Source organism: Ambystoma mexicanum, chromosome 5p (assembly GCF_040938575.1).
Source record: "Ambystoma mexicanum isolate Mex_15411 chromosome 5p, UKY_AmexF1_1, whole genome shotgun sequence".
Taxonomy (NCBI): domain Eukaryota; kingdom Metazoa; phylum Chordata; class Amphibia; order Caudata; family Ambystomatidae; genus Ambystoma; species Ambystoma mexicanum.
This window is the reverse complement of record NC_090930.1, coordinates 1,049,346,323-1,049,359,297: the sequence shown is the minus strand read 5'-3', so window position 1 is coordinate 1,049,359,297 and position 12,975 is coordinate 1,049,346,323. Positions and strand designations below refer to the sequence as shown.

The 12,975-nt window shown below is 44.6% G+C and overlaps 1 protein-coding gene across 1 annotated transcript in view; it reads right to left on the bottom strand.

Annotated features, from left to right (window-relative positions):
• SIRT5 (sirtuin 5) overlaps positions 1 to 12,975 on the bottom strand; it is a 337,432-nt gene that overhangs the window by 180,522 nt on the left and 143,935 nt on the right. Inside the window, exon 5 of the mRNA XM_069613545.1 lies at positions 5,313 to 5,400. Within this exon, the coding sequence (XP_069469646.1) occupies positions 5,313 to 5,400 (88 nt within the window). The remainder of the gene's footprint in view (positions 1 to 5,312; positions 5,401 to 12,975) is intronic.

The following is a 12,975-nucleotide window of genomic DNA, read 5'->3' as shown; positions in this document are numbered from 1 at the left end:
GTATAAATTGCATTTTCCTGTGACCTGACCATGGATTGCTCCCACTAACCCATGGTGAGGTTCGCACATGGGGGAGCAAAGGTGGTGCCATAGGTTTAAAGAACGTCTCATCAAATAAAAACACATTGTTAGTCGAGCACATATCTATAATGGCCAAAATCATTTCTGTATGGCTAAAATAGTTAAGAACATGAGTTTCGGAAGTGTTTACAACAATTCATTCCAAAACCATGGCCAATCGACCTTTAGAGTTAGACCACATCTAGGGTGGCCCTCATATATTCAGGATCCCATGGTAGCTCATCAATTCTCTGTAGGAAATCCTTGGTATAGTTCAGATAGGAGGGTAGGCTGGGTACAAATGGACATAAAATGTCATCGATATATTTTGACATTCTCCAAGAGTGCTCCTGTTAGTGTCGCAATGGGTCTTCTGCAAGTTTTTTTTTTTTTTTTTAAGTACTATGTACTTAAGGGAGAAAATAGATCGTGGGTATTATTGTTGTTTTGGTGGACAGAAATTTGTTGTCATCCTCATACAGAATACCTTTGGTCATCCATTTTTCCACAACTACATCAACCACTCTCTCCATGTTTTCCAAAGGATTCCTTTCTAGTTTTTCATAGCAAATGGGGTCCTTGAGCTGTTGATAAGCTTCTTTTATGTAATTCACCCTGTTCATGAAGATTATATTCTGACGTTTATCGGATAGTTTAACGATATATTCATTCATGTTTTGCAGACCTTCAAGACTTTTACAATCTTTCAGATCGTTTATAACCAGCTTGTGAAAGGTTTCAATATTACTTTCGGGTTTGGGGGAGGGAAGGGGGGTTTAAACTTAGAATTAGCTTTGAGCTTCTTCTTGTGCCAGTCCACATTAATATCATACTCCTCCCAGTTAATACTGCCTATAACCTAATTCGCCTTGTATCCTTGTATACCTCACCTAGAAGAATTAAATCTGCAACCACATCTTTATCCTGGATTGCGATATGTATTCTACCCTCGTGGGATATATTTCTGGGTACTTTGGGTGGATTAATATGAAAGAATGCTTTTAGCCGAACCTTCCTCATGTATCCATCAAAGTCAATTCTAGTGTTGACATAACTGAATTGAGATGTGGGACAAAAGTTGAGCACCAGCTTTAGACCCATGTGTTGATCTTCAGTTAACGTTAGATTAGTAAAATTAAGAACTAAATTGTGTTTGGCCATACTGATAGTGCTTACATCTGTTTTCCACAGCGTATCGATAGCTCCCCCAGATCGATCGATCGGTCGGACACACACCCTCCCCCCCCCCCCCAAGTTGAACAGATTGATCGCAACAAAACCCTTGAACTTCCTCAGTTGAGGGAAGTAATGACCAGCTTAACTCTGCACACTCCCATTGATGTCCCCTGTTAAGCAGGATTGCATGCAGTACCCTCTGGGACCACCACACACAAATAGGACTATAGGTGTAAGCCAAACCAACCTTTGGTATAGGTCTGTACCACACAGTTTTTGGTAGCGAGCTGAGCAACCAGGCTTATCTCAAGGGTGAATGTGAGCAGTACAAGAGGTTACAGAGAGGTCTTGCAATCACAGTGGTTCAAGTAGACACTTATAATCAAGGTTTCTTGGTAAAACACTTATTAATGTATTACACAATCATTTAGAAAACATTCACTAGAAGGAGGCAACTTAATATTATACACAAATGCACTTCAGTACTGAACCAATAGGTTTCTGAACAAGTTAGGCTCCCCTGAAATAGGAGAAAATGGCACTTCAGTTATTTTCAATGGGAGTAAAAGGCACAAGTTAGCAGAATAGATCACAAATACTTTCTTAGGCAATGCAAATAGTTTCAGTTCACCAGAAGAGTTCAAGTCAATAGGTCTAGGCCAAAGTCAATGGGCTAGTGTTCCGGATAGGAAAGAGCAGTTCTGGTATCAAACGGTAAAGTCTTTGCAAAAGTTCTGAGAAGTACTTTAGGTGAAAAAGAATCATATGTTGGGTCACAAGCTGATTAGGCCTGTAAATTGGGAAAGTTTCACAAACTTTCACCGCGAGAATGGCGTTCTCTCAATCAGGTTGGCACAGTACCTTAGTATGAAGAAACAAATGTAGCTGAAGTCGTTGGTTCCTGGCAGTTCCTGCAGATCTCACTGTTCCTGGGCCTCAGTCATGTGGACAAGAGGGAGCATGTCGAGGGACTCCTGCACTGCATGAGATCGCCAGAAAACAAAAAACAAAATGGAGTCACTTCAGTTCCAGTAGTTGTAGATTCAAGCAAACAAGCTGATGTCCCTCTCCCGGGTGAATCCTAACCAGCCTTGAGAATGGTATCCGGGTGGCTTACAAGTTGGATGGTCCCAGCAACTCAAAGGAAGAAGTTGTCCTTGAAGGGGCTTCTCCGTCGAGATGAACTTGGCAATTCGGACCTGCAGCAGGGCTTCACCGGGCATACCAACGGTCCAGGAGTTGCAGCAGCCGTCCTATTCTAGCTCTTCATTTCTTTCGTTGCAGTGCTCGACTCTGCTTTCCAGTCCAAGAAACTCGCCTTTTAAACAGTTCTCTCCCTTTCATTCCAGCCTAGATGTCATTCACCCAGCAGGGTGGCTGTCCTTGCCGGACAGTCAGCCAGCCAATCACGCAAGTGCATTTGGGTCTCCCAGGAGACTAAGCACAGGGAGTTTCAGGCACCTCCCTCACTTCCTGCCCACCCAGACACTCAGATACCAGAGGTGGTCTTCAGTCCTGAAGCCTGCCAAAGGCACACAAACAAAGGGACCAAACCTGGTTTGGTGCACAGAGACAAACTTTAGAAGGACCTTTCCAAAAAGAAACAGAGAAAAAAGAAGACCGGGACCGGTTTAAACAAAGGGGTTTAAGGCGCCATCTTGAAAAACATGGCTCCCGTGATTTTTAGCTACTGGTTTTCGCGGTCGGGAAAAATCATGGTAGTTCGTTGTAAAACCACTGCCACCATCCTTTTCAATAGGAAAGGGTAGCATTTGACTGTTACATGAGTATTCAGACACAGGATAGTATATAACCCCTCCAGCACTCCTTTGTAAAATGGTGTGTGCTGGGTCTAGGAATTTGGAAAGTCTAGTAAAGTTAATTTCACTTTACATTCTCTGGGAAATAGTAGCTCATCCCAGAGAAGGTATTTAAACATTTGGGAAGTCTAAAAAGACATCCCAGTGTCACTGCACTGAGGGTGCTGTATAACACACATGAAAAGATGATGCCTATGGAGTTATCGAAAACTCCATAATCAAAGAACACAAGTGTAAAACACACATCAAAATACATGAATGAGTGGGATAAAAGGCTCCAGGTAATAAAATCAAGTCCTCAAAATCCAGCAAAGTTGCTGAGGGTCTCTAAGGTGAAGGGAATTAGCAAATTTATGAGAATTCTCCCAACATGCCATGTCCTCCATAATGCCATTTGGTATGACATTGTGAATCCCTGCTCTTATAATATGTATGTGCTCATAGGCTTTGCATCGGGAACACACAGAGTTAAACTGGTCATGACTTTCCACAGCCAGTGCCTTTAAACCTAATAATAAATCTGGTCAACTAAAGTATTTCAGTGAATTTCAAAGGTTAGCCCTTTGGTGATATGAGCTTGTAACTAAGTGCAGTTTGAGATACTGGGGCATATGTATAGAATAAAACACCAGGGATTCTAGCCCCAAACACAGTATTGTCAGACAATCAAAAGACCCAGGAGGTACACTGGCCACAGCGCCTACGCTAAACAGGGTAAACCCCTTGGACTAACCTGCCCGTCTCATTAAGAAAGGAGGAAAGTGGGGGCTGTGTCATATCCCAGGGAGCTTAATCTTACCTGCCACCACTCTACTTGGGGGGGGGGGTAGGGAGTCGGGGGTGGGGGGTGATGACCTATTGCAGAGCAAGAAGTTTACAGAGGTCATTCGGAGTAGAGTGGGGCATCGAGGGGGAAGTGAAGGGATAGAGCAAGGAAACACAATACGAGTCCCAGTTGTTACATTCAGGGGCATGCAATGGCGAAGCACAGGGAGATGTGACCTGGTGGCTATGCTTAGGATAATGTGGCTTGGTGTTGAGCAGGAAGAGAAATAATGCAGAAGCAAATATAAGGGACCAGAGGATGATTGAACGTCATTGGCAGTAGCCAACATTTGACAAGAGGGTGGTTAAGCAAATGCGAAGAAGGAAACAAAGTAACTTGTGATCACATTGTCCAAGTGCTTTTGCAATCCTGTAGTTATGGTTAAGATGGAGTCCCCATAGGTAGAGCCTTTTTCAGATGCTGATAATTTGACGCACCTTTAGGAAACGGCCAAAGAAAAACATGGACAGAAATGGAGCCAAACAGGCATGAGGGCCATAAACCTGTTCGAGATATGTTGACTCACGGACCCTATTCAAAGGCTCAGTGGCATCTCTAAGGTCTTGAATGGTCAATTTGCGCTTAGAGATCCTGGACAGGTCTGCACATTTTATTAGAAGCAACCAGATTGAATAGCTGAAAAAACAACATATGTGACTGGTTTAAGGGAAGGAAAATGAACAACCACCATTATTATTGTTTAGAGACTCTGCGCTGACTCTCAATCTAATAGAGGGTGAGGTTGGCTACCACAGATGTGTGGAATATGGGAAAAAACGTGCCCCCAGAAAAATTAAAAATTGCAGGCATATGGGGGTCCTCCCACCCCCAATCCCCTCCTGAGGATGAAGGGGGTGGAATATGAACATAAAAGTCACCTTTTTAATCCATATTCTTATCCCTTATGCCCCTCCCCATCCAGAAAACTTGCCACTGGGAATAGCCACAGGATCTGCCCATTGAGGACACCAGGGCATGGCCGCAAGCCAATTGTGCATGATTAAATGCCTGTAATACAAAACCATTAAACACATATACAAAAATGCATATGCTGGATGGACAAGGGGAGGGGTGCGGTTGGGCGAAGCTCGGGTGTAAATGTTAGCCGATGGGGAGTTGTAAACAAACTTATCATATTGTCACCTTGCTGGGCGGGTTAGGTTTGGTTATGTTTACATATATACCTCGGGAAGGGTATTGCGGAACGTAAAGATTGGCTCATGGGTGGATTCAGCTTTGGAGGCTAAGGTCAAAGCAACGTATGAAGATGTTATTTCGCATTTGTTTATGAATGACTCCTGAAAATAAGGCTTAAGAAAAAAAACAATACATACTTGATGTTTCTTTCTTTTAGGAGATTTCCTAGAAATGTTCTCACTGTGCATGGCGCAAAACATAAATCGTAGCGCAAAACAAGAAAACATATTTACCCTTTCCCTGCTAAGGCAGTGCATATTGGGCTCTTGTAGTTGTCGGTCACATTTCCACAATTGGTGCATCTGGTTTTGAATAGACTGCCTGAAAAAATGATTTTACATTGTCACAGATTAGCAAAAGTACAGAACAACTTATTGATCAAAATGAAAAGAGCAGTCTTTGACCAAGGGGATATTTAAGCTACTGCTTTGTTGGAAGATTGCCAAAGCATTGGTCTTCATTTATGGGTTAGAAATACAGGAATCGTGCATGTGAAGCCTCTATTACACCCTGGCGCCTACCGATATAGACCATGCTTATCCACTTCAATCAACGTGAAACTCACTGACCAAAAGAGAAGAAAAGGAATATAAATAAAGGCTACTGGTACATGCAACTCCTTTCCAAGTCCTGGTTTATTTACAATGTAAATGCAATGGAGTACAGATTACCAAGCAGAGAAACATTTGGAATTTGGTAAGTGCTAAGGTCTATGGTAGGTATAAAATAAAGAGAATGCAGAAAATGTCAAACAAACGGAACATCAGTCCTCCGAATGGTCTTTAGATATGAATATTTATAATAAGCTATAGCAAGTTCCAGGCATAATTTATTTAGTATGATAGTACCAATGGTTTTTGTTTTTTTGTAAACAGTTCCAGATTGACATGGTTCCTAATGATAACTTGCTTGTTTGTCAGTGCTTTAACTCCAACTCAGAAGCAGTTTAGAATAGCTGTCCGGGGCTGTTGCACCCGTTGCAATAGAGAATTGTGTTTTACCCGACGCAGGGCTTCACTGTGAGCCGCTCAGTATCTCTGCATCACAGCAGGTGAAACCGCTGCTCCTGGGCACCAGACAAGTTCATTAGTCATAAATACTGTAGTGACCTACAACTAGAACTCAGGAGAAACTACTCATGTGCATAATTTACATGGAAATGTTGCTGTGCAGTTTAGACGAAAAAGAACACATGCACCATGCACGAATACATCCCTAAAACACAAACGTATGCACATAAAATGCTCACACACTTGGTGGGCATTTACATACATCCATCTATGTATATATCTCTCCACTGGCTCCCAGTGACCGCAAGGACCAAATTCATGACCCTCTGCATCATCCGCAAGTCTGTCTGGGACCTGGGACCTGGGACCTCGCTACAACCAGCTTTCGCTCCCTAAATACCTCCGTGGTAGAGTTCTTCAGTCCTCTAGCTTCAAATCTCTGCAGGTCAGATGTTTCTCCAAGCAGAGAGTGGGAGACAGATACCTTTCCTCAGCAGGAGCCTCCTTCTAAAATGGCCTCCCTGCCCCCCTCAGACTTGAGCCGGATCTCCTGAAGTTCCGGAAACTTCAAGACTTTCCTTTTCTCCTCCTCCTTCCCCCTCCCATGCTAATGTCCCTCTGTCGCTGTGACTGGTGCCTCAACTCTTATGAGTTTTACAGGGACCAGGCCCTTATTGACAAGTCTCCCTCCAGCATCTCTAACCAGCACTTGCCCATGGGCACCCTTCCGGGTCCAGCCCGAATCCGGTACACCCCGTCCATCGCACTCGTTCTACCCCCCCCGCTCTCCTTTTCCCCTGGCACTTGCCCTTCATGGCTCCCCTCTGCAGTTGCTCAGCCTCCTGAGCCCCCCACTCCTGCACTTCACCCGCTCACCCGTTGCCCATCTACTTCCACTTTCCCCAGCACTTTTTGGTTCTGCACTTGCACTGCGAGATGTCACAAGGCCTAGTACGACTGTTACTGTTTTTTTCCCATGTTCCCCGTGCATTTTCTGTCTTATGGCGCCTGGAAATACTTGTGTACAGGTGCCAAACAAATGTCCAATAAATAAAAACTATATATAAAAGTGAAAATGTGTGGGTTTGTGGCTTTGCATATGTTCCCTATACAATTCCACACCGTTTCACCAATCTGCACCAAATTTTGCACAGTCACCTGTTAGGACCCAGCGGACATTACTGGCTACATAACATCTGGACACCCCACCCCCTTCCCCAGATTTCAGCAAAGGTGAAAATGTGGGAGTGGTTTGTGGCCTTGCGTATGTTCCCTATACAATTCCACATCGTTTCACCAATTTGCACCAACTTTTTGCACAGTTACCTGTACCTATGAGGGAATTAAAGCATATCAGCTAGTTTTATAACAGGCATTTACAAACAGTTAAGTATAAACAATCCCGAATATGAGTAATAGTAAACTCATGGGAGGACAGAGAGGGAGATCTAAAGGGAGATTTAATAGAGGAGTGCCCGTATTAGCGGAGGCAGTCCGATCAGTCAAATGTACACAAATAGCTAAAGGTGTTTGGGGCATATAGGATATAAGAGTGAACTATTGTAGACGGGAATAGAGTTAGACTAAGATTTTTAGCATATTGAGGGGTGCTGCGGCAGAGTGGGTCCAGCTATGAGGCAGATACACACTCTGGTTCTGGAACGGCTGCAGAAGACTTGCAGTTGGATCAGACACACAACTCATGTCAGCAACCACAGTAACTCTCACAGCAAGTGTGGACCCCAAGACTCAGTAACCAAAGACGTGCATCGAAGAAACTCAGGTCAGGGGCTAGCAGGCCAAACTCAAAGCAGAGGCAGGAAACCGGCTCCAGGAAGAGCCGCCTTCACAGTGAACAGCAGAATCAGCAGTAGTGTTCCTGAGCCACAAGTCCAGGGTGTACAGAGGCCCAAACTCCAACTTGAGACTGGGTCCATGGCAGCAGAGGCACGTTGTCAGTGGATGAGCAGCCCACAGGCCAACCACTGACAGCAGGCCTCTGGTGCAGGACACAGGACCAGTTGCTTCACACAGGCCCAGGGGGGAGAAGGCACTGGCAAGGGTATTCTCTGGTTGCAGGACAAACTTGGGTGTCCATGGTCCTATCAGGAGCCTAGCACTGGACTTTCTCAGCCTTTTATAGAACCTTTGTTGATCCAGAACAAGAACCCCCATGCTCTTTAAAAGGAGGCTTACCAATACGGTTATCCTTACTCTGCCCCTTCCTGTGTTTTGTAAGAAATACAAATTGGTTATTGAACCCGAATAAGAGCATTAAGTCGTTTGTTTCCTCACTGTCACACTAGATAGTATTTGTCTTGTACAAGTCTGATAATCTGTCCTAAAGAACCCACAACTGCACCTGAAGCAATATGCAGTATTTGGCAGTAGATTGGGTGTGGCTAGCTGCTGCTATTCTGCCCCCTCGGATATACAAGTAGTACTGGTGTCTGGACATTTGTCTTCCAAATGGATTATGAAACTTGTCAATTTGGGTTGAAGAACTGGTATCACCCGGGCGCTGGTTCATTGAAGTAATGACTCTTTGTATGATTGTACACAGATTTTACAAAGAATTGGAGCAGTCATGTTGCTTTATATTCCTTGGTGATTTATTAATACACTCAGCCGACACGTGTTCGACCCAACCTGGGTCTTTTTTAAGGCTGTAGTGATAGAACACGGTGTGATGCATTTGGAGTTTAGGAAAATTATCACCTGATACAGTGTTTTGTACTGCGAATTTATATAGTTTAGGTGCAAATAGTACATTGTTGCGTTGTTCGTGAGATTTCAATAGGCAAATTTACAGGCATGGTGTACAAAGTTGTGTGCATACAGAGTGCTCTGAACCCGGTGTACATTGGTTGTTGTGAGTGACATGCATACAGTGATTATGAGTTGTTACATTTAGGTAGGCATGTAGGATGGATTATTAAATATGCATTGCAATGAAACATGTTTTCACAATTGTATCGTAGCACCAAGGAAGGAAAAGAGAGAGGGAAAGAAGAAGAAAGGCTGTTGTGGTTAATAATTGAGGGATTGATGCCAGGCTGTATGTTTATAGGAAGGAAGCTGTGATGCGTTTGTCTTACCATGTGTGGTGATCCCAAAGCATTTATTTTATTTGTTGAGTTCAGTCAATAGGCTCTTGTTGTGTAAACCTGTAAAAGGAAATTGAGGGGGGTGTGCAATCGTTAATGTAGTATTACAGTTAAAGGGTGAGGCGCCAGGGAGCCTAAGGTGCTGCGGCGCGGAGGAGGAGGAGAACTCAGGTCCAGGGTGAGGGCCAGGGAGGAAGAACAGGTTAATGCCCATGGATCGACTAGTGAGCACAAAGATTCAGGTCCTTGCTGTTGAGATAAGAATACACTTGAAGAAGCGGGGGGAGGGAGAGGTTGTATATTTGCCGCCCCCATCGTAGGTGCCTGACCAAGGGGACAGGATGTGAAAGAGGGGTGGGGGGGGGGGGAGTTTTGCTGTGTGCCACCCGTAACGTAGGTATTGGGCAGTGGGAAGGTGTTCCTAAAACTATGCCAGGCCGGCGCATACGTTAAAATTACCCGCAGCCCCTCCTGAACGGGGGCATAGAAGTGAGCATGATTGAGAAGGAAGGGAATTTAACGTAAATGGGGAGCAGACACAGGTGGGTCAATAATTGGGGCCAAGAACACGCCTGTTAGAGCGCTTACCTTTGGGCCAGTGCATCAAGATGGGAGTCACATCGATTTTTCGATCCCGGCCACCATCTTGTAGTATGACTTAATTAAGCCAGTTCTCCTAATTGGTTGTGACAAAGCGAAGCTCTGATTGGTCCTGGGGGTATCCAATGGGGTGGGTGTGCTCGGCGTAACAGGACTGTCTATGCCTCATTGCTGAATCACATGGGTGCAATGTGAAAGGATCCATTGAACGTACTAAACAAGGTTTTTTTTTAAATGAGGAAACCTTGACAGTGGGTTTCTATTAACAAGTACCATTTAGGCCGATGGGTTTCTATTAACAAGTACCGTTTAGGCTGGTATGGCAACAATTATCAGTGTGTGCAGGAGGCCATGGTTAGAGAATGGCAATTACAAAGGAGTTAGGTCCTTAACACCAATAAGGTACCCCAAGGGTTTATGGGGGCATTACAGATTCCTGCAGGGTTCGAAGCAAGGCACAAACTGCCTCCAATAGTGCATGGTGTAAGCATGTGCTTGCAGTGCCTCGAATGGGACTGTGAAGGAATGGGTTATGGAGATAGATGGCGATGCAAAGGCACCATTCCATGTGGATGCCTGGGGTCACGTCAATGTTGCTTGTGTGCTAGTGGTGGCACTTCATTATCATGGTAAATATTACACGGGTGGAGAGTTGGTTATCGGTGGGTGATAGGTGCGTCAGGAGTGGTCAGTAATGGTGAAGGGGAGGGAGGGTTTGTTGGTTGCATTACATGCAGTCGGCTGGCTTGCAGAATCTATCATGTGAATGATGGTAAAAGCAGGGTTGGGAGGTCAATTGGGACAGGAGGAGGATGAAATGGAGGGATAGCATAGACAGTTCACAGAAAACATTCAATTCATGGTCAGTATTGAGACCCTTGCTGACACATCTATATTTGCATATTAGTCTTGCTTCCCGTTGTTGCAGTCTTAACTCGCGGTCGCCTCCTCTCCGGTCACTTTTAACGGATTCAATTCCGATTAATTCTTTTGTTGTCTAGTGACAAATATACAAACCATTCGTCGTCCCCCCCCCCTTCTGGTATATTCTTATTATCCCAACAGCGAGGACCTGCATCTTTAGGTGCTCACTAGTCACTCCATGGGCAAAAACATGTCCTTCCTCCATGGCCAAAACCCCGTACCTGGGTTCTCCTGCGTACCGCGGCCCTGAAATTACCAGTTGCACCATTAGGCTCCCTTACACCTTACCCTTTAACTGTAATACTTCATGGCTATAGTTAACAATTGCACACCATGCCCCCAGAGCATGCACAGCTATAACATAAGTGTGCATCACATACCTGTATCTCTTGCCCAATCAATTCATGCCGGGAGATACAACTGCCCATTGGGCAGGGCTGGTACTTGCCCAACTCTCAATTTCCTTTTACAGGTTTATATAACAAGAGCCTATTGACAGCTCAACAAATAAAATAGCTGCTTTGTGATCACCACACACGGTAAGACACACGCAACACGGCTCCCAACCCCGTAAACATACAGCCGGGCATCAATCCCTCAATTATTAACCACAACATCTTTCTTCTTCTTTCCCTCCCCCCTTTCCTTCATTGGTGCTACGATCCAATTTTAAAAACAACATGCTTCATTGCAATCCATATGTAATCATCCGTGCTATTGCCTACCTAAATGCAACAACTCACAATCACTGTATTCATGTCACTCACAACAACCAATGTACACCTGGTTCACACCACTCTGAATACACACAACCTTGTACAACATGCCTGTAAATGTGCCTATTGAAATCTCAAACAACGCAACGTCTTATTCTCACCTAAACTATATAAATTCACTGTACAAAACTGGCCACCTCCACTTGGGTGCTTATTTTCCTAAACTGCATATACATCACACCTTGTTCTGTCAACGCAGCCTTGAAAAAGACCCATGTTGGCTCAAAACATGCGTCAGCTGAGTGTATTAATAAATCACCAACAAATATAAAGTGACATGACTACTCTAATTATATGTACAATCTGTATAGAATCATACAGAGCCATTACTTGAATGAACCAGCGCCCAGGGGAGACCGGTTCTTCAACCCAAATTCACTATACCTAGCCGAAACAGAAGAGCACTGTCTTGTAAGAACCCCTTCACCAGCAGCAGGTTCTACTTACTATCATAAGATCAGCGCAGTGATCTGCAAATTCTAGTGCTCTACCCACTCTGGATTATGAAATTTGTTGTCTTGAATCACTAATAAATATCAGCCCCAATAGTACTCGGGGAGTAGTCAAATGCCCTTTCAAAGGCAAACTTCTACATCAATAATGCTCTCCTTTAGATTTTTGCAAGGTCTTGCAGATGGCCACCATTTTATGGTGCACTTTCAATTTTCTCCATTTTCTCCAGTATAAACCCTCACAATGGCAAACTATTTCATGCTTTTCAAATGGTGGCATGTGTGAACAGCAGGATTATGCGTCACACCTCACAAGCCATTAATGTCTCTTTGCATTTGAGGGGAGGGTGGGGGCAGGGAAGACCCCAGGATGAGCAAGAGGCAGTTCATATGCACTCAGCCACACATACTTGCCATCATTTGGTAGTGGAGAAGTTGTAATGCCCATCTGGGAAACTAGCAGCCCCAGGTGTGGTTGATTTGATCTTCCCCACCAATTGTCTATCACGAAGCTGCACAGATTCTGGGTCTACAGAAAGGTTAAGCTATACCTGGTCCGCTAGCACCTTGGTCTGCTCCTTGAGTGTAGGGCTTGCGCTCCACCACCTCTTTCGGTAGTACACAGCACAGAGAACCTGTGGTGATGTGTTTGCCCACTCTCGTATTGGCCTATAGTCTGAATTGCTGGTACTGGTGACTGTGAGACACCCGATGATATTCTCCCAGTCAAACCTCAAGAGTCTTTTATTCAGGTGGCCAGGACACAGCCATCACTGCGGGATCTAGTTCCTGGGGGTGGACCAGTGGGGGAGGATCACCCCAGTAGGGGAATCCGGGGTTGTACTCGGAGGAATGCCCCAGGTGAGACGTGGTACCATCATGAGAAAGATAAGAAGGGGTGGAAAATCCCAGAAGCTTTCATAAACTTCTTCTTCCACCAATTAAATCTCCACCATCCAAAGGTAAAACCAACCACCCACTCGCATCTAATAAATAACCTAAGAACACAAACCCCATCAGGATCAAA